This window comes from Chiloscyllium plagiosum, chromosome 20, assembly GCF_004010195.1.
Source record: "Chiloscyllium plagiosum isolate BGI_BamShark_2017 chromosome 20, ASM401019v2, whole genome shotgun sequence".
NCBI lineage: Eukaryota > Metazoa > Chordata > Chondrichthyes > Orectolobiformes > Hemiscylliidae > Chiloscyllium > Chiloscyllium plagiosum.
Window position 1 is genome coordinate 20,326,068 of NC_057729.1, and position 20,618 is coordinate 20,346,685.

Genomic DNA, 20,618 nt, shown 5'->3' on the forward strand with positions numbered 1-20,618 from the left:
AATACTGTCAAAATTGGCCTTTCTCCAATTTAGAACTTCAACTTTTAGATCTGGTCTATCCTTTTCCATCACTATTTTAAAACTAACAAAATTATGGTCATTGGCCACAAAGTGCTTCCCCATCTCAGTCACCAGCCCTGCCTTATTTCCCAAGAATAGGTCAAGTTTTGTATCTTCTCTAATAGGCATATCCACATATTGAATCAGATAATTTCCTTGTACACACTTAACAAATTCCTCTCCATCTAAATCCTTAACACGATGGCAGTCCCAGTCTATGTCTGGAAAGTGAAATAAAAACACCCTATTATCCTTACAAATTTGTTTCTCAATTTCCCTCTGACTATTAGGGGGTCTATAATACAATCCCAATAAGGTGATCATCCCTTTCTTATTTCTCAGTTCAACCCAAATAACTTACCTGGATGGATTTCAGAGAATATCCTCCCTCAGGACAGCTGTAATGCTCTCCCTTATCAAAAACATCACTCCCCCTCCTCTCTTATCTCCCTTTCTGTCCTTCCTGTAGCATTTGTATCCTGGAACATTAAGTTGCCAGTTCTGTCCATCCCTGAGCCACGTTTCTATAATTGCTATGATATCCCAGTCCCATGTTCCTAACCATGCCCCGAGTTCATCTGCTTTCCATGTTAGGGTGTGGATTCAAGTTCCATCTGTTCTGGAGCTGTGCTATAGTATCTCTGATCAGGCTGATTAGGAACTATTTTCCACACTCCATGCATATATGCATGTGCAATTTAGGACAAATTGCATTCCTACTTTGATATTATTTGTCTCTTGAATCTTTATGCATATATCATTTTTCTTCTCTAGTATTACTTCCTGACTCTCAAAACCATGGTAAGATAGTTTAGCTCTGCCCCAAGAGCACTGGCAAACAGCCTTGCAAGGACTTTGGTCGCAGCTCTGTTCTGGTACAAGATTTCTGGATTATAATAGGTCCCAGTACTTTCCAAATGTCCCAAGAATCTAATGTCGTTGATCCAGCACAATCTCTCTACTCGTGTATTTTTCTGCATTATTAAAGGGTACTTACTTTGCTCGGCCAAAACAGAAATTCCTGTGCTAAATTTAATGGGTAATGAACAGGCAAAAGCAGTAAGCTCTGGAAAAAAAAAGGGCTAAGGGTGAGTTGATCTTTTTGTCAAAATTAACTATGGTATGAATCATTTTGAAGAGTAATGTTTCAATATTTACAATTGGTAACCATGAATCTGCTTCTCTCCAGGTGTTGCTGCACCATTAATCCTTAAGTGGCATGAAATACTTTTAGGAGAAAGTGAGGACTGCAGATGCTGGAGATCAGAGTCAAAAAGTGTGATGCTGGAAAACCACAGCAGGTCGGGCAGCATCCAAGGAGCAGGAGAAGGTTATCCCGAATGAAGGGCTTATGCCTGAAACATCAATTCTCCTGCTCCTCAAATGCTGCCTGACCTGCTGTGGTTTTCCAGTGCCTCACTTTTTGAGTCTGAACTACTTTTAGCCTTGTCTTTAGTGGGACAGAAAACTTAGACAAAACATTATGGAAGTATGGAATACATTAAATGAGAGATAATCTGTGTTTAAGAGATAATTGCATACATTTGAGAAAAATAGAAGACAGGTTGAGAAAGCAGAGAGATTAAATTAGAATAAATATTTGAAGCTGTTGTGATGGTCTCAATGGAATTTCTTCAGGACTGACATTTCTATGAAAATTGGATCTAGGAAACCACTAGACAATTTAAAAATAAGTTAAAAACTTACGTGATAAAGCTTAGAATTTGGAGTATTGCTATATGCCTCGTCTTTGGAGTCACTAGTTAGTTAGACAACACTATTTTGCACTCAGTTACACAAGTTTAAAGCATTCTGATTCTGCAACCTGTTAATAGGTTAGGGGTTTTCCTCATGTTTGACTACACTTTTAAAATACTAACTTGTGTACATGCTGTTATCTGTGCTATACTTTGTTTCAATTTATTCTTTTTACACTCCTTATCATTTGACAGGTATGGTACCTACAATAAAGGCAATATTTGTCAGCATGCTTTGACTAAGAACGGAGATTTAGAAGTTAAAGCGCCAAGAACCCTTGCCCTGACATCAGAAAATGTGTGTCTTGATCAAGTCCTCTTAACTCACCTGCAAGTGTGCAAGAGACTTCTCCAGGTAGGTCGGGATACAATTAAGTGCAATTATTTGTTTCCCGTCTTTTAGCCGTTTGACCCCAAAGATGTTTTCTCCTAATTCCACATTGATTTCTCTAAAAAGGAATTATTCGAGGTACATGATTACCTATTAGTGCATTGAATTTTGTTGATTCCGAGCTCACCTTTCTGCATTTCTTGGTAAATCTAAAAGAAAATTGAAGTGCTGCTTTTTGGACTGATGTGACATCACGTTTTATTTTCATTTACAAAACCAGTACATTTCAACTTATGATTAATATTAAAACATTTTACATTTTCAAAAGGTATGAAGTTTTCGATTACTGATCAACTGATTTCTCACAATTTTCAAATTTTAAAATATGAATGATAGGAATGCTAAGGAATAATGCTAAATGCTTAGATAAGGAGGGTAGAGTCACAGAGTATGCTCAAAAGTGTTCCAGTATGCAAGGGAGTACGGCTGTATATTTGTTTTTGTATTACAAATGGATTCACGCTTAGTTGGAACCATTCATCCACTTTAGGTTTTCATACATGTCTAAATTAATTTGGAGGAGCAGAAGATTCTCGATCTTATCTTTTGCTAAATGCCATTGTTTTTCCTGTAAGTCTGTTGGAACAGAGATAGTTACAAATATTGCATGTTGTACTTTAGATGTTCATAATCTGAGGGAAATAGGCTGATTGATACAACCTTGATATAATTCGTCCAGGTCCTAAATAGGAGGGAGAAAGGAAAGTATTTAACTAAGATTTTAAGATAACAGGAAACAATTGCATACAGTAATCTTTACAAAACAGGGGAAAATGGTTATGCAGTTGTTCATTATCCACACTGATACTTTAAAAGATAAGTCTAGTGACAAAACATGTAGCTTATAGCCAAACTTGAACCAGCAGAATCTATGTTCGACTAATTAAGTTAGTTCTGTGAAGTTGACACGAGGAATTATTACTTCCTATCCCCTCTGATGTCTTGACATAGTTGACTAGATAATCTTCTAGGAGAAAGTGGGAGAAAGTGAGCACTGCAGATGCTGGAGATCAGAGGGTGGGTGGGACGAATAGATACGGAGGAAGATGGACAGGTAGGACAATTCAAGATGGCAGTGCCAAGTTGGAAGGTTGGATCTGGGATAAGGAAACTGGTGAAATCGACATTGATCCCATGTGGTTGGAGGGTCCCAAGGCAGAAGATGAGGCATTCTTCCACCAAGTGTTGGATGGCTATAATCTGCTGTTCAGCTTGGTAGGACTGAACTGACCTCACTTGGTTCCACTCTGACCAATTCAGTTTTAACTAGGCCATCATTAGAAATGCCTTTTTCTTTTTGATGGACCACTCAAAAATATTCAAAAGGTCTCTTCTCTGACTTTATTTTGTCCTTTGGTGACATCATTCACAAATATGTATTCAGCTTCCACACATATGCAAAGGACATCCAAACATCTCAAATGTAACAAATAAGCAAGGTGCTGATGGGAGGAAAGATCTCGTGACACTCTCTTTCACTAGGTTTAAAGTATTTGATGAGCTAATAGGATTAAAGGCAGACACGACCCCAGGACATAATGGCCTGCATCTAAGACTTTGAACTGAAAATCACTTCGGATATAGTGAAGGCATTGGTCAAAATATTCAAGATTCCAGTGGATTAGAAAACCACTAATGTGATGTTCAAGAAGGGAGGTGCAAGGAAAGCAGGAATCTATAGGCCAGTTAGTCTAATATCTATCATTGGGAAAAGGCTTGAGTTCATTACTAAGGAAGAAATAGCAGGAAATTTAGAAAAGCTTAATGCAATCAAACACAGGGTCAACATGGTTTTGTGGAACGGTAATTACATTTGATACATTTGCCAGAGTTCTTGAGGTATAACAAGTGGAATTGATAACGTAACTGGTAGATGTTGTATGTTTGGATTTCCAGAAAGTGTTCGATAAGGTGCCACACAAAAGGCTACTGCATAAAGTAGAAACAGACAGTATCAACAGTAATGCAGGAACATGGTTTAAGGATTGGTTAACACACAGAAACAGAGTTGGAATTAATACTTTGAGTTGGAAAGATGCCATAGGTTCAGTTCTCTGACCTTATTTACCATTATAGAATACGATTATTGAGTACAGGAGAGGCCCTTCAGCCCAGCAAGTCTGTATTGCCAAAATACACTATTAGAATCATAGAGTTACACAGCATGGGAACAGACCCTTCAATCCAACCAGTCCATGCCAACCATAATCCCCAAACTAAACTAATCCCATCTGCCGGCACTAGGCCCATATCCCTCGAAACATTTCTTACTCATGTACAAAGCTTTGGTTAGGCAACAGTTGGAATTTAAATGTTTTTTAAAATGTTATAACTGTACCCACAACCACCACTTCCTCTGGAAATTCATTCCAAACATGAACCACTCTCTGCATTAAAAAAAGTTGCCTCTCATGTCTTTTAAAAATCTTTCTTCTCTCACCTTAAAATTATGCCCCCTAGTCTTGAAATCCCCCACTCTAAGGAAAATACACCTATATCTATACTCTCATGATTTTATAAACCTCCATATGGTCACCTCTCAACCTCCTAGATCCCAGTGAAAAAAGTCCCAGTCTATCGAGCCTCTCCTTATAACTCAAATCCTCCATTCCCAGCAACATCTTGAAAATCTCTTCTGAACCCTCTCTAGCTTAATAATATTCTTCCTATTACAGGGCGAACTGGACTTAGCAGTCCAGCTGTGGCCTAATCAAAGCTCTGTACAGCTCCAATGGTATCATTGCTCTTTATAATATACGACAGAACTGGAAGTGTCCCATAAGCCTTTTGAATGACCCTTCTAACGTGTACTGCCACCTTCCAGGGATCTGTGAACAAACACCTCAAAATCCTCTGTTCCTCTGAGCTTCCATTCAATGATTATCCCCCTTTCTTTTCCTTCTTCCGAAGTGCATCATCTCACATTTATCAGAGATAAATTGCATCTGCCATGTTCTATCCATCTGACCAGTCTGTTTATGCCCTCCTGTAACCTAACATTGTTCTTATCACTGTCAATAACCCAGCCAATCTTTGTGCCATCCACAAATTTACTTAGCATATTCCACATTCTCATCTATATCATTTATGAATATCACAAACAATAAGGAACCCAGGATTGATCGCTGTGTTATGTGATTGCACAGCAGACTCCAGTCACATGAACAGTCTTCCATCTTCTTGGAGGAAGGGGCCAAGAGAAACATATCCAAATTTGCCAACAATACAAAAATACATCTGAGAGCATATTATGATGAAGACATAAGGAAGCTGCAAGGGCACACAGGCAGGTTTAGTGAGTAGGCAAAAAACTGGGCAGATGGAATTGAAGGTAGCAAAGTATGAGGTCATGCACTCTGCTAGAAAGAATAAAAAGACAGATTATTAGTTAAATGCAAAGAGACTCCAAGAAGCTGCAGTGCAGAGGAATCTGACCATTCTTGTGCATGAAACATTTCAAGTTAGCATGCAGATGTAGCAAGTAATTCAGAAGAAAAGTGAAATTTTGGTTTTCATTGCTGGGAGTTTGTAGTTTAAAATAGAGAAGTCTTGTCACAATCAGCATTGATGAAGCAACATCTCTTATACTGCGTACAGTTTTGGTCCTCACATATAGGAAATGATTTATTGACATTGGAGGCAGTTTAAAAGAGATTCACTGGGCTGATTTCTGTGATTAAAGGATTGACTTATTAAGAGTGACTAAAGAGGTTAAGTCCAGATTCATTAGGGTTTAGAAAAGCGAGAAGTGATCTTATTGAAACATACAAGAGTCTGAAGGGGCTTGATAGGGTAGAAGTTGAGATGATGTTTCCACAAGTAGCAGAATTTTGAACTAGGAGAAATACTTACAAAATAAAGGTGCACACATTTAACACTGAGGTGTGAAGGAATTTCTTGTCCCAGAAAGTAGTGAAGGGCTGGGATTCTCTATACCAAGCAGTTGTAGAGGCTAGATCACTGCAAGTATTTAAATAGGGGATAGCTCGATAAAGTTTTGAAATATTGGTGAACTGCAATGAGCTGGCTCGAAAGAGGAGTTCAGGCTTGGGACAGATCAGCTTTGAGTTTGTTGAATGGTGGGGCAGACTTAAGGGAATGAATGGTCTACTCCTGCTCCTTTTCCTATATTGTTAATTTTAGCTCTTTTTAACATTTGAAATAATAGTACTCAAGTCATTTCTTCATTCCCCATCATAAACTCTACGACTTTATCTACAACACCATCCTATCTCTGGCAACAAACGCAGGTTAAATCAGATTTTATAACATTGGCATCGCATATAAGCTTTATTATCCCACTTTTGGCATGTGAAAGGGCTTGGGTTTCTGTTAAATAAAAGCAAAATACTGCAGATGCCAGAGATCTGAAATAAAAGCATAAAGTGCTGGAAAAACTCAGCAGGTCTGGCAGCACCTAGTTTGTCCAGCACACTGTTTTCATTTTTATTATGTGTCAGTGTTCATAGGGGTCTTTTGGATGTTTATGCTAATCAATTAACTTCTGTGACCGCAATTATACAAATCAGTTTATAACAATCTTGAACATTCAGTTCCTTAATCTGCATAATTCCTTATTTTACAGGATTAAACTGTGAGATGTCAATTTTATATATAAACAACATTTTTTCTGTTAAGATTAAACATAATAAATTCATGATATTTAGTATCTAGTTTTAAAACACTTATACTACTCTGTTTCTAGGAGACACCCCATAAATAATTTGATTTATGTTTCAGAGATTTACATCGACTGGCTGTGTACCTGTCCTTCAGAGCTACATATTAGAGGAACTCTCTCAACAGATCCTGGTTTTGGAAACGCTAGCTCTCATTTGTGAGAAGTCACAGAATATTAAATCTGTGGAAGAAGGTTTGTATAAAAAGACCACAATGATGGGCAGTTCACCAAGATTTATTTTGGAACATCATTCAAAAATTGTTTGGAGAGAAAGATTTATATCATGAAAAAGAAAACTCTCCAATGGTTTAGAGTCCAGATTGTTTGAAATAACAGGGCTAATGTATTAACAGACAAAATGTCAGGACTACATAGCTTCAACAGAATTGCATACCAAAGAGATCCTACTTTTAATTTATAGATCCAACCCTCTAGATAATTTTTAATGGCTTTTAAAATTGAAAAGTAAACATTTTCTAACATGAGTTACAGCTGTACAGTATTTGTTGTGGATATTCACATTATCTTGTCCATTATTGTATGACATTATTTCCTGTAAATGTCCCTATAAAATATTTATCTTTCATTTTATGAGTTACATTGTAGTTGATCACTTTAAATTCCCTGAATGATTTGTTTCTTTTTAAAGTAGAAATTTCATATCAATCCATTTGCCTCACCTGGCTTAACTTGGGTTATACAATTTGGCTCTTACAGCAACATTAACTTCCTAATTAAATGAAACAATATCAAGATGAATCATTTTAAAAAGTATCTTGCACTTGAGCAGTTTGCAATGTCTTACTTCTGAATTGCTGTTAAGCAAAGAGCAACATAATTCTGTGATACTAAAGTTAGAACTCAAAAACGTTAATAATTATCAGCATTGTGTTTGTTTAAAACGTGGAAATTAGTTGTTGTATAAATTGAGTGATACTTTTAAAAATTACTTAATTTCTGAAAATATTCTATCAATCAATGTTAGATTTAACACAGTATATAAATGCAAATCTTTAGAATCATATGGTACATTGGCATTGTATATAAACTTTATTATCCCACTTTTGGCATGTGAAAGGGCCTGGGTTTCCGTTAAATAAAAGCAAAATACTGCAGATGCTAGAGATCTATTCGGCCAATCAAGCCTGCACTGACAAAATCTACTTTAAATCTGTAGTGGTCTGACTTTCTAGCTTTGGATGTTATGACATTTCAAATGCTCATCCAAGTACTTTTTAAAACGTTGTGAGATTACTACCTCAACCATCTTCCCAGGCAGTCTATTCCACATTCCCACCTCTGTCTGGGTGAAAAAAGAAATCCTCTAAATCTTTCACTTTAAGATTAAACCCCAATGCATTGAACCTCCACTGAGGGGAACAGATGCTTTCTTCCCACCCTGTCCATGCCACCTCAACCTTATACACGTCACTCAAGTCCCTCCTCGGGCTTCTCTGCTCTAAAGAGAGCAACCTGAGCTCCTCTAGCCTCTCATCTGAGCTAAACTACTCCATCCCTGGCAACATCCTGGTCATTTTGCTCTCCCTCAAGTGTGATCACTGCCTTTCTGATCACTGTGGTGACCAGAACTACACTCAGTACTCCAGTTGAAGTAAGCCAAATCAAAGTTTTGTACAGCACAAACATGACATCCCTGGTCTAATAATCTTAATCACCATATTAACCTGTCCTACCACCTTCAGGACAAGATCTCTCTGTTCTTCTGAGCTTCCTAGTGTCATGCCATTCATTCAGTGCTCCCGTTTTTTTTGTTACTTCATCACCTCATACCTGGAGGAAGTGAGGACTGCAGATGCTGGAGATCAGAGTCGAAGAATGTGGTGCTGGAAAAGCACTGCTTCTCAAGCAGCATCCAAGGAGCAGGAGAGTCGATGTTTCAGGCATAAGCCCTTCATCAGGAATGAGGCTTGTGGGTCAAGGGGGCTGAGAGATAAATGGGAGGGGGTTGGGGCTGGGAGCAAGGTAGCTGGGAATGCGATAGGTAGATAAAGGTGTGGGATGAAAGTGATAGGTCAGAGGGGAGGGTGGAGTGGACAGGTGGGAAGGAAGATGGGCAGGTGGGACAGTTCAAGAGGGCAGTGTCGAGTTGGAGGGTTTGATCTGCCGACCACATCTGCGGGAAGTGCACCCAACTCCAACTCCTTGAAAACCGTTAGGAAACTGGAGCTGGAGCTGGATGAACTACGGATCATCCGGGAGGCTGAGGGAGATATTGAGAGGATGTACAGGGAGGTGGTCACTCCTAAGACACAGGATAAGGACAGCTGGGTTACAGTCAGGGGGAGGAAAGGGAATCAACAGATAGGGCAGGGATCCCCTGTGGCCGTTCCCTTCAGCAATATGTATACAGTTTTGGACACTGCTGGTGGGGATGGCCTACCAGGGGAAGCCATAGTTGTCAGGTCCCTGGCACTGAACCTGGCACTATGGCTCAGAAGGGAAGGGGGAGAATAGAAAAGCGCTAGTGATAGGGGACTCAATAGTTAGACTGATTGACAGCAGATTTTGCGGTCAGGAACGGGACTCCCGGAAGGTATGTTGCCTCCCTAGTGCCAGGATCTGGGATGTTGCCGATCCGGTTTACAGACAAAGCTGGGAACAGAGTTCTCCGTTAATATTACCTACAAAGTGTGGTCCATTGTCCGAGCTAATGCACGCAGGTATACTGAAGCAGGGAATTATTTCCTTAAACAAAATCTTCACCACAGTCTCAGCAGTAGCGTTAGGAGGAGGGTAGGCTTCAATCCACTTCGAAAAGACATCAGCAATAAGCAAAACACATTTATAGCAACTCAACTCATTTCTACAACTCAATGAAGTCCAGTTGAAGGCCGAGATTGATAGATTCTTGTTGTCTAGAGGAATTAGGGGCTACGGGGAGAACGCTGGTAAGTGGAGCTGAAATGCGCATCAGCCATGATTGAATGGCGGAGTGGACTCGATGGGCCGAATGGCCTTACTTCCACTCCTATGTCTTATGGTCTTATGGTCTTAATCAACCCGCTGGCAAGTTCATCTATATCATTTATATGTATATATCATGAACAAGACACCTAGCACTGATTCCTGTAATATACTATAAGACACCAGCAGCTTTCTACCACTATCGTCTATTTCCTATCACAAAACAATTTAAGGATTCATCTGGTCAAGTTACCCTGGATCCCATGTGCTTATAACATCCTTATCAGTCTTCTATGTCAAGGATTTGCTGAAATCCATACAAACTGCATCAACTGCACTACCCTCATTTTCACACCAGCTCACCACCATGAAAAATTCAAATCAAATTTGATAGACGTAACCTCCTTCTGAGAAAGCCATGCTAACTATCCCTTGCATCTCCAAGTGGAGATTAATTCTCTCCTTCAGAACTTTCTCCAAACTTCCTGACCACTGATGAGAGACTCACTGATCTGTAACTTCCTGATTTACCTTTAAAACCCTTCTTAAAAAGTGGACTCACATTGGATGCCGTCCAGTCCCCTGGCACCTCCTGTAGCCAGGGGAGGAAAAGCCCCCTGTAATTCCTTCGCTTGTCTTTCACTGTACAACTCATCTAGACCTGGGTTTTTTTTTTCAGTTTTAAGCCTGCCAAAACCTCTTCACCCTCTATATCAAACAGCTGGAGAACTTGTTCCCACTTCCTGAAATCTGTACCTAACTCTTGCTTCTCCAAAGCGTAGACAGATGTGAAGTACTTAACACCCTACAAATGCCCTTCAGCTCCATGCTTTACATTGGATCATTGACCCCTCATGGGTTCTAATCTTTCTCTGGTTATCCTCTTAATCCTTGATATATTTATAGAACATCTTGGGATTCTCCCCACCAGTAAATTTTTCATGCCCCATCTTTGCTTTCCTAATTGCTCTCTTAAATTCTCTCCTACACTTTCTGTACTCCACCAGAGCCAACATTGATTTGCTCCCTTTGTACATGTTAAAAGCTTCCCTTTTCCTTCCTATTCATAAATGAATATGTCTAAATATCCTGGATTCTCTGGGATTGTTTCTCCATCAGTTCATTCTAAAGGAAGTATGTTGGGTCTGTACTCTTTGCTGATTTCATTTTAAATGAAGGGCCTCACCTTCCCCTCTACTGTTCTGCTGCGGATTTAGCTGGAAATAGTTATTCCCAATCTACTTTGCCTAGATCCTGCCATATTTTAATAAAATCTGCCTTCCCCCAATCCAAAATCCTATTTTACAAACTATTTTGTCCCCCTAGTTCTATAGCAAACTTAAAATATACGTTGTTGTGGTTGCTATCAACAACATGCTCTCCCTATGCCACCTTAAACAGCCGTCCAGTTTATTCATCAGGATTAGGTCCAGCACTGCATTGTTTCTTGTTGAATCTTCTACATGTTATAAAAATCTCTTAATAGATTTCAAGAAATCAGTCCACTCGAAACCCTTTACAGAATGGTTATCCCAATCATTATCTGGATAGGTTGAAATCCCCAATATAATTACTGCATTAGAGATTTTAAACACCTCAGTGAGTTGTCCATATATCTGCTCCTGTAATGCCTGTTAACTGTTTGGGAGGCAACAATACACTCCCAGCAATGTGACTGACCCCTTTTTATTCCTATAATCTAACCTTTAAAAACCAGTTGAAAACCTCTCCAAGATATCGGCACTACTTACCACAGTAACAGATTCTTTAGTTAATAAGGCAACAAGAGCTCTTCTTTTACACTCTCCCTTGTCCTGCCTGAGTGTTCAGTACCCAAGATTATTGAATAGTCTGTCCAATTCTCTTTCAATCACATGCCTTTGATGGCAATAGCATTGACACGTGAAATTGCAATGCATCCATACGCTTAACTCATTTGTATTACCTATGATACTCTGAGCATTGGAGGCTATCCAATGTCACTTTGCTGTCTTTAAACTCAACATGGCTGAACACCCTTTGTCTTGGTACCTTTACTGAAGTATTCTATGACTTTATCATACTAACACTGTCTCCCCTTCTCCTACCTGGGGCTGGTTTGTTTCCTGACTCAATATCCAAATGGTATTTTTTTGTTGGGCAGCTTATGTAGATGGAGAACAATCCAGAATGTCTCTCAAATTGTCCTATTCTCATTAGCTATGAGGAAATCTGGCTCTTTGTTGACATTAGGAACTCAGCTGAGATTTTGTGGTACAGTTTGTGATATTGCAGATCAGGACAGCAATATTTGCAAACTTTACTTTTAGAGAAAAAAAACCTAAAGGTTTGAAAATGTGACACATGACAAGAACATTTAGAGTTATGAATGCCTGAGGTTTAACACAAAACTGCAAATACTTAGTCTTATTTACTGTAGTCACTGTAGCCAAGTGGCAGCAGAACCCCATGCCATAAGAATGAAAGAAAGTCATGTGCTTTCAATAGATGTGGAATGCTAAGCTCCATAAATCAAGAATCGTACAAGTAGTATCAAGTTCAATATCTGTTGCCTATGTTAAGGACCAGACCACACACCCTCAAAATATATTAAGAAGATAGCTTTAAAATAAGAAAATGTAAGACCTAGACTCAATGTAAGGCGGTGTGTTTCAGATACAATTCGATTGGTCAAACTACCAGGCTTGAAACAAACTTACTTTATTCATACATTGTAATTAAAATACAGACAAAATAAAAAGAAAATTGGCTTAAATGTAGTGTATTGAAATGCTTAACAAAATAATATTTATATTAACTACTACAAATTAACCGTTCTAATATAGTAACATCCCATAGACACACTTGGCAAAGGTAAGTTTAGTAAAACAGATTGTCTCACTTGCAATTCTAGCAGCCAGCCAAGAATCCCAGCTTTGCTGTAACAGAGAGGAATAATAGCTTTCACATCCAGCTCCAAGACTCCAACTATTGCTACCAAAGGCTAAAACTTTTTTTAAAACCTCCTGGTTCTGTGGGAGCTTGCCCCCAACCTTTCAGGCTGCTTCTTTGCTTCAACATTTTAAAAAAAACTAAGGCCTTTTAAACTGTTTCCTTTATTGGCTATGGAGCAGACTGCTCAGTACCTGTCTCAACTCTTCTTTTCATTTAAAAAAAATGGATACAATACACTTCTGAAAGCCACAGTATTGTCACACCTACTAACATTGAATTCATTGCATTTAGCTTTATGAAAATATATTATAGTCTTGATCCTACATTTTTTTTCTTCAAAAACAATTTCACCACTGATTTTGCACTTCTTTTAAAAGTTCTTTTGCTTGATGACTCATCCATAATTGGCCTTATTCACTTTAATTCTGGATTAGTGGTGCTGGAAGAGCACAGGGCAGCAGTTCAGGGCAGCATCCGAGGAGCAGTAAAATTGACGTTTCGGGCAAAAGCCCTTCATCAGGAATAAAGCTTTAAGACTAACAAAACTTGAAATATTTCAACAAATAAATAGAAAATAAACTAAGACCAAGTCAGTAAACTCGTCTTGACAAAGATTTTCAAATATGTTTGAGCACATGATATTTTTATTCAAGGAGCTCATCATTCAACTTTGCTCTTTTTAGCAACAATCAATAGGACTTTTATTTGCAAATTTATAAATACAGCCCATATGAGCAATTTAGAATAATTAACAATACAATTCTTTAAATAATCCGCGACATGTATGCATTGTAGAAGTGGCATGTGGTAGCTTTAATCTGGGAAACATTCCAGGACATAGGAATTTACTGCATTAAGTTTATTAATAAAGTGTGGAAATTCCTGTGACTCGTGGAATTAAAAGGAAGATATTTAGCGCATTGAGGTTTTTTTAAAAAAGTGCTTCATTGTAATCCAGTAACTACATGGACATTTCTGTAGTACAATAAGATGACAGCAGTATTTAAAATTTCTCTCAGAATTTCTTTTAATGCTAGTTGCATTTTATCATTTTTACTTTCAGTTATTCCAAAATCAAAGATGTGTAAATCTGTCCAGTCATTCTGGAGTAAGTGCATGGAGATAGACAGTGTATTATACTCATCAGCTGAGAGGTTCCTGGCACAACTAAGAAATTGTTACACACAGAAAGTGGCTGCAAGGCACCCAGGACAGACAGAAAGAGGTAAGCTATGCTTGTAGCTGATTTCATAGGATTGTCTGGAGCCAAATTTCTTAAAATTTGTTCATAGAATTTAATACCCAACCCTACTGGCAAGGGGTAGTTAAAGTCAATTATTAGTATTGTGGACCTGGAATCATAGGAGGCCAGCCCAGGCAAGGATAGCAGATTTCCTTCCCTAAAGGAATTAGCAAACCAGATGGATATTCATGACAATTGACAGCAGTTAAGGGTTTGCACTGTATTAGCATTTAATTCCAGATTTTTTCAAATAATTGAATTCAAATTTCACTATCAATCATGATAGCATTCAAAGCCTTGTCCCCAGAAAATTAGCCAGTGACATTATCAGTATGCCACTTTGTCCCATATATACATATAAAATATAGTGACTATGCAATGATTAGTACAACCCAACATAGTACGACCATTGTGCTAATAATTATCTTAATTTTAGCATGCAATTGCATCAGGATGCATTTTTTATAACAAATGTATAAATGGCAGCTTGGTGACATGTGGCCTGTGGAATTTACGCAAGTTTCAAATTTAAAATTTGTCCGATTATCCGGCTCATTCAACTAACACACCCAATCATTCATCAATTCCCCTAATCAGGGCTCTGATTGAGTCATTGCCGATTTAACAGATATAATTCATAATTCTCACAAAAAGAAAACCAAAAGCAAATTAATGTTTAAAATACTTTATTCAGTTTGCATTAAAAAAAGGAATTGATGAGAATACGTTTCAATCAAGTCACCCTTCACTCTTCTAAACTCCATTAAAAAGAAGTGCAGTCTGTCTCTCTTATCCTCATAAAATAATCCATCTGTTTCAGAATACCAATCTCATAATTTCCTGAACTGTCTTCAGTGCATCCTTCTTTAAATAAGGCGATGAAAACTGTAGAAGTATTTGATATGTGGTCTCACCAATGCCCTATATAACTGAAGGATAACCTCCTCCCTTTTATGTTCAATTCCTCTTGTAGTAAAAAGATCACATCCCACTAGACTTCTTGATTGTGCTGTACCTGCATGCTAATGTACTAGAACACCTAAATCCCTCTGCAGCACAGAGTTCTGCAGTCACTTTCCATTTAAATAATAATCTGATTTTTTATTGTTCTTGCCAAAGTGAAGAACCCATTTTCCTACCTCAAATTCGATCTTCTACATTTCATCCCACTCACTCAACCCATAGGTGTCTGCAACTTCCATGTGTCTCCTTCACAGCATATTTTCCTACCTATCTTGTTGACATCTGCAAATTTAGCTATCACATCTTCACTCTCCTTATCCAAGTCATTTAAGTAAATTTTAAAAATTGAGACACCAACATAGACCAGTATGGGACTCCCCTGTTAATATTCTACCAGTCAGATAAACACCAGTTTATGTATACTCTGTTTTCTGTCAGCTAGCCAATCTCCTATCCATGCACACATGTTACCCCTATATCATGAGCTTTTATTTTTCACAATAACCTTAATGTGACGCCTTATCAAATGTCTTCTGGAAATCCAAGGACAGTGCATCTACAGGTTCCCTTTATCAACAGCACATTATTCCTTCAACCATCTCCGGTAAATAGGGTAGACATGATTTCTTTTTGACAAAAACGTACTGACTCTTTCCAATTATCTTATATGTTTTTTTTAATCTCAAAGATATAATCTTTTAAATTATCAAATTCTACCAACTTCCTCATCACAGGCACCAAGCTCACAGGCCTAAATTTTTCCACTTTCCATCTCCCATCCTTATTGAACAGAGGAGTTATATTCATGGCTTTCAATTCTGACTGAACATTTGTGAATTTTGGAAAATTAATTCCAAATGATTCACTAATTTATTGGTCACCTTTTATCGGACCTGAGGATGATGCCAAACTGGACCTGAAGAATTGTCTGCCTGCAATTCCACCAGTTTGCTTAACCCCACTTCCTTTAGGATTGTAATTCTATTAAATTCCTCTCACCCTCTCACCTTATGATTTATGATTATTACTGGAAAGTGTTTTGTACCCTCTATAGTGAAAACATAAAAACTGTCATTTCCTTGATTCGGAGATGCCGGTGTTGGACTGGGGTGTACAAAGTTAAAAATCACACAACACCAGGTTATAGTCCAACAGGTTTAATTGGAAGCACACTAGCTTTCGGAGCGACGCTGACAATCACCTGATGAAGGAGCGTCGCTCCGAAAGCTAGTGTGCTTCCAATTAAACCTGTTGGACTATAACCTGGTGTTGTGTGATTTTTAACTTTATCATTTCCTTATTATGCACGACTGATGCATCATTCTCACTTGAGAGGACCAAACTCACTGGATTTCTTTCCTTTCCTTGCTGTTTTATACTCCTAGTTAGCTTCCTCTTAAAGGTGAATTTCTTCCTTCTGATTAATCTTATAGTTATTGTCTTTTTCTTCTATTCTGCCTAAACATCTGACCTGCTACTCATCTTTTCACAGTTATATGTTTTGCCTTAAGTTTCCCTTAACTTTTTTAATCACGGATTGGAGGTTCTCTCTTTTGAATTGTTCTTTAAATTAGGACTATATCTATTCTGATTATTAAGAATTATCCCTTAAATGTTTGCCATTGCACCCACTGATATATTACTTAGCTTAAAATGTCAGTTAATGTCTGCTATCTCAGTTTTCACACCCACAACATATGTTTAACTCTTAGACCCAATCTTCTCCTTTCAAACTGGACATAAAATTCAATCATGTTGTGGCTACCTAAGAGTGCCTTTATTCTGAGGTAATTAATCAATTCTGTCACATCATAAAACACTAAGTCTAATACCACCTACTTTCTGGACAGTTTCCAAATATGCTGCTTAAAGTAACTATCAAAAGTATTTAAGAACTCCTCAACCAGGCTATTATTGCCAATTTGATTTTTTTCAACTTAAAACATAATTTGTGTCAATGATGTATTTACTTTATGATTAATGCCATCCCTTTATTATAAGCACTTAATATATCATCTTATGTATTTTGTCCACATTGTGGTTAGTTAGGGTTCCTGAGAACCACTACCACTAATGACTTTTGTCCTCTCTTATTCCTCATTTCTACTTAAACTGATTCTCCTAAACCAATATCAGCTCAGAAATACAATTGCCATCTTTGATTAATAGTGCAACCCCTCCACTTTTACTACCTTCCTATTTGTATGAATGCCAAATATCCTCAATATTCAGTATGGATTCCTTTTCATCCTGCAAACACGTCTTCATACTGATTATCAGGCAGTATTTATTTACTTTCACGTGTGCACTATGAATTTGCTACTTTGCTATGAATGCTACACACATTCAGGAACAGAACCTTTTCTTAACAAGTAGTCTCATTTCTTTGTGTATTCTTAGTTATTTCCTGTTCATCTTGTTGGCATTCTTAGACCCTTATTTCACATTTTACTAATTTATACTTTTTAAAGCAAAATTGATGAGCTTAACTTTAAATTGCGTTGAAAACTACCTGCCATAGTTCTACCCCCTCACTTCAATGATCAATGTCATGGCCATTCCTGTCTATACTATTTATTATGCTATGAATCCTTTGAGACATTCACAAACTTGATACATGTCCCTTTATTGCAATGATGCAGAAAACCGTGCAAATATTCAGAAGAGGCAGTAACTGGGGAGAGAGAAAAACAGAGTTAACCTTTTGTCAGGTCATTAACCTAAAATATTAACTGTTTCTCTTTCTATAGCTGCTGTCTCAACTACTGACTATTGCTAGTATGTTGTTCATATTTTTAAGTTTTCAGTATCCTTATATTTTGTTTTGAGGCTTTTATTTATTAGCGATGTAGGAAGCTTAGAATGAAAATTTGAGGTTCTAATATGAAATATTTGTGCTCATTTTTATTCCTATCTCTATGAAAGTTCAAAGAAAAATTGTTACAGTTCTACTACACAAAATGTTTGTAACAATATAAAAATTGCAGAAGATTTTTGCGTCACCTTCTTAGAAATCTATTGAGCCAAGGTTTAGCTAACTACGTCACTTCGCAGTATTGAAATAAACAGCTCATGTTGGATTTCAGAAAATCATCCATAAAATATATAAAGCAAGCCAGTACACATGAAGAGACTCATGCAAGAATTAACCTGCCTTTCCTCATTCAACAATGACTAACTTGTTATGTATTCCGAGCATGTTATGAAGTTCTTTTCATCAAATGTTTATGGCGGGGAAAGCACGGTAGTTACATATTTTACAATGTGATGTGCCATTTTTTTGGCTCAACAATAATTTATATTGAAATATGAAAGTATGTGTCCTTCTGATGGCCGTGGGAGTAAACTGCAAAAGTGACAACAGGCAAAAACAACTGTTACATTACATAGCAGAAAATATATTATTTAGTGAAACTATGCAGTTGTTATATTTGATTGTTAACTTGATAGATTTATTCCAGTCAAACAACATTAAGAAAAATTGAGGCCACATGTTTTATAGAACTCAACTTAAAAAAAAAATCGATATTATGATTCAAGTTAGCAATGTATCATAGTGGATTGGTGTAGTGTGGATAACTAAATTATATCATTTGAAAAGGAAATAAATTACCAAGTCCTACAATCACTTTAAAATTTCTACTAGTACACAAGTCATTCTTCTCATCTTTGGTTATAAATTTTCTTGCTTAAATGTGTGGCTGAGCTCATCAATTCTGTAAAACCAGAAGCTTATACCAATTGCCTAATATCAAAGAACATAGGCTACAAAACCAGAGTCAGTCAGGCCATTGTCTTCATAGAATACAGAATAGTACAGCACAGGAATGGGCTTATCAGCCCACCATGTCTGTGCTGGCTACGATGCTATTGTAAGTTAATCTCATCCACATGCACATGGTCCACTTCCCTCTATTTTCTGCCTATTCATGTGGCTGTCTCAATATCTCTGAAACGTTATTTTGTATTTGCTTCTACCTCCTCCCCTGGTGGAGTGTTACAGGCGCCTAGCACCTTTTTGATAAAGTAAAGCTTTCCTTTTGCAATTCCTTTAACTTTACTTTCTCACTTTAAATCAATGCCTCCTGGCCTTGGAAAAAGACTCAACTATCCACACTTTCCATGTCTCTCAATTTTATATACTATCAAATCATCCCTTAGCTTCCGACATGAAAACAATCCGGGTTTGTCTAACCTCTCCTTATAGCTACTACACTCCAATTCAGGAAACATCCTGGTGAACCTTTTCTGCACCCTCTCCAAAGCCTATACATCCTTCCTATATTGTGGTGACCAGAATAGCACACAATACACCAAAAGCAGCCTAACTAAAGTTTTATACACTGCAACGTTACTTGCCAACTTTAATAGATCGGACTGCTAAAGCAAATATGGCCTTTTTTTTTACTGCCTATGGACTCTCTGGCCACTTTCAGGGAGATATGGACTTGGAACCTAAGATCCTTCTGTAATCAATGCTCCGAAGGGTTCTGCCATTAACTGTACACTTTTTTTTTGCAAATAACTTCCAAGATCATCACCTCTATTTAGTCTGGATTAAACTCCATCTCACATTTCTCTGCCTAACTTTCCAACTGATCTATATCCTGCTGTATCTTTTGACAATCTTTCTTACTATACACAATTCTACCAATTTTCATGTTGTCTGCAAACTTACATTTTCACCCAAATCATTTATATGCATTACAAGCAACAATGGTCCCAACACTAATCCTTATGAAACACTACTGGTCACAGTCCTCCAGTCAGAAAAAACAGCCCCTCACAACTATCCTCTGTCTTCTATAACTAAGCCACTTTTGTATTCAACTTACCAAGTCATCATGGATCCCATCTGACTTCACCTTCTTGTCCAGCTTAATGTGAGGGATCTTCACAAATTGAGGTATAGAGATGTACAGCACAGAAACAGACTCTTTGATCCAACTCGTCCATGCGGGCCAGATCTCCTAAACTAATGTAATCCCATTAGGGTGGCTCGGTGCTTCAGTAGTTAGCACTGCTTCCTCACAGCACCAGGGTTCCAGGTTCGATTCCAACCTAAGGCGACTGTCTGTGTGGAGTTTGCACATTCTCCCTGTGTCTGCCTGGGTTTCCTCTGGGTGCAGGTCAGGTGAATTGGCCATGCTAAAATGCCCATAGTGTTAGGTGCATTGGTCAGAGGGAAATGGGTTTAGTTGGTTACTCTTCAGAGGGTCGGTGTGGACTGGTTGGGTCGAAGGGCCTGTTTCCACACTGTAGGAAATCTAACCTAATCATTTGCCAGCATATTTCCTCCTAACCCTTCCTATTCATATATCGATCCTGATGTCTTTTAAAGCCTTCACCACTTCCTCTGGCAGCTTATTCCATACATGCACCACCCTCTGCATGAAAATGTTGCCCCTTAGTTCCCTTTTAAATCTTTCCCCTCCCATTTTAAACCTATGCTCTCTAGTTCTGGACTCCCCCATCTCAGGGAAAAGATCTTGTCTATTTACCCTATCCATGCCCCCTCATGATTTTATAAACCTCTAAGATCACTTCTCAGCCTCTGACCCTCCAGGGAAAACAACCCCAGTCTATTCAGCAGCTCCCTATAGCTCAAACTCTCCAACCCTGGCATCATCTTTGTAAATCTTTTCTGAACCCTCCATTTAGACT

The 20,618-nt window shown here is 38.0% G+C and overlaps 1 protein-coding gene across 8 annotated transcripts in view; it reads left to right on the plus strand.

Annotated features, from left to right (window-relative positions):
- The window catches only part of ripor3 (RIPOR family member 3), a 210,481-nt gene that overhangs the window by 169,912 nt on the left and 19,951 nt on the right, over window positions 1-20,618 (plus strand). For 6 of the 8 annotated variants that reach the window (XM_043710258.1, XM_043710259.1, XM_043710261.1 and 3 more), the window contains 3 exons: window positions 2,013-2,172; window positions 6,949-7,081; window positions 13,812-13,973. In XM_043710258.1, the coding sequence (XP_043566193.1) occupies window positions 2,013-2,172; window positions 6,949-7,081; window positions 13,812-13,973 (455 nt within the window). The remainder of the gene's footprint in view (window positions 1-2,012; window positions 2,173-6,948; window positions 7,082-13,811; window positions 13,974-20,618) is intronic. The other 2 variants (XM_043710262.1, XM_043710264.1) reach the window with 1 other exon arrangement.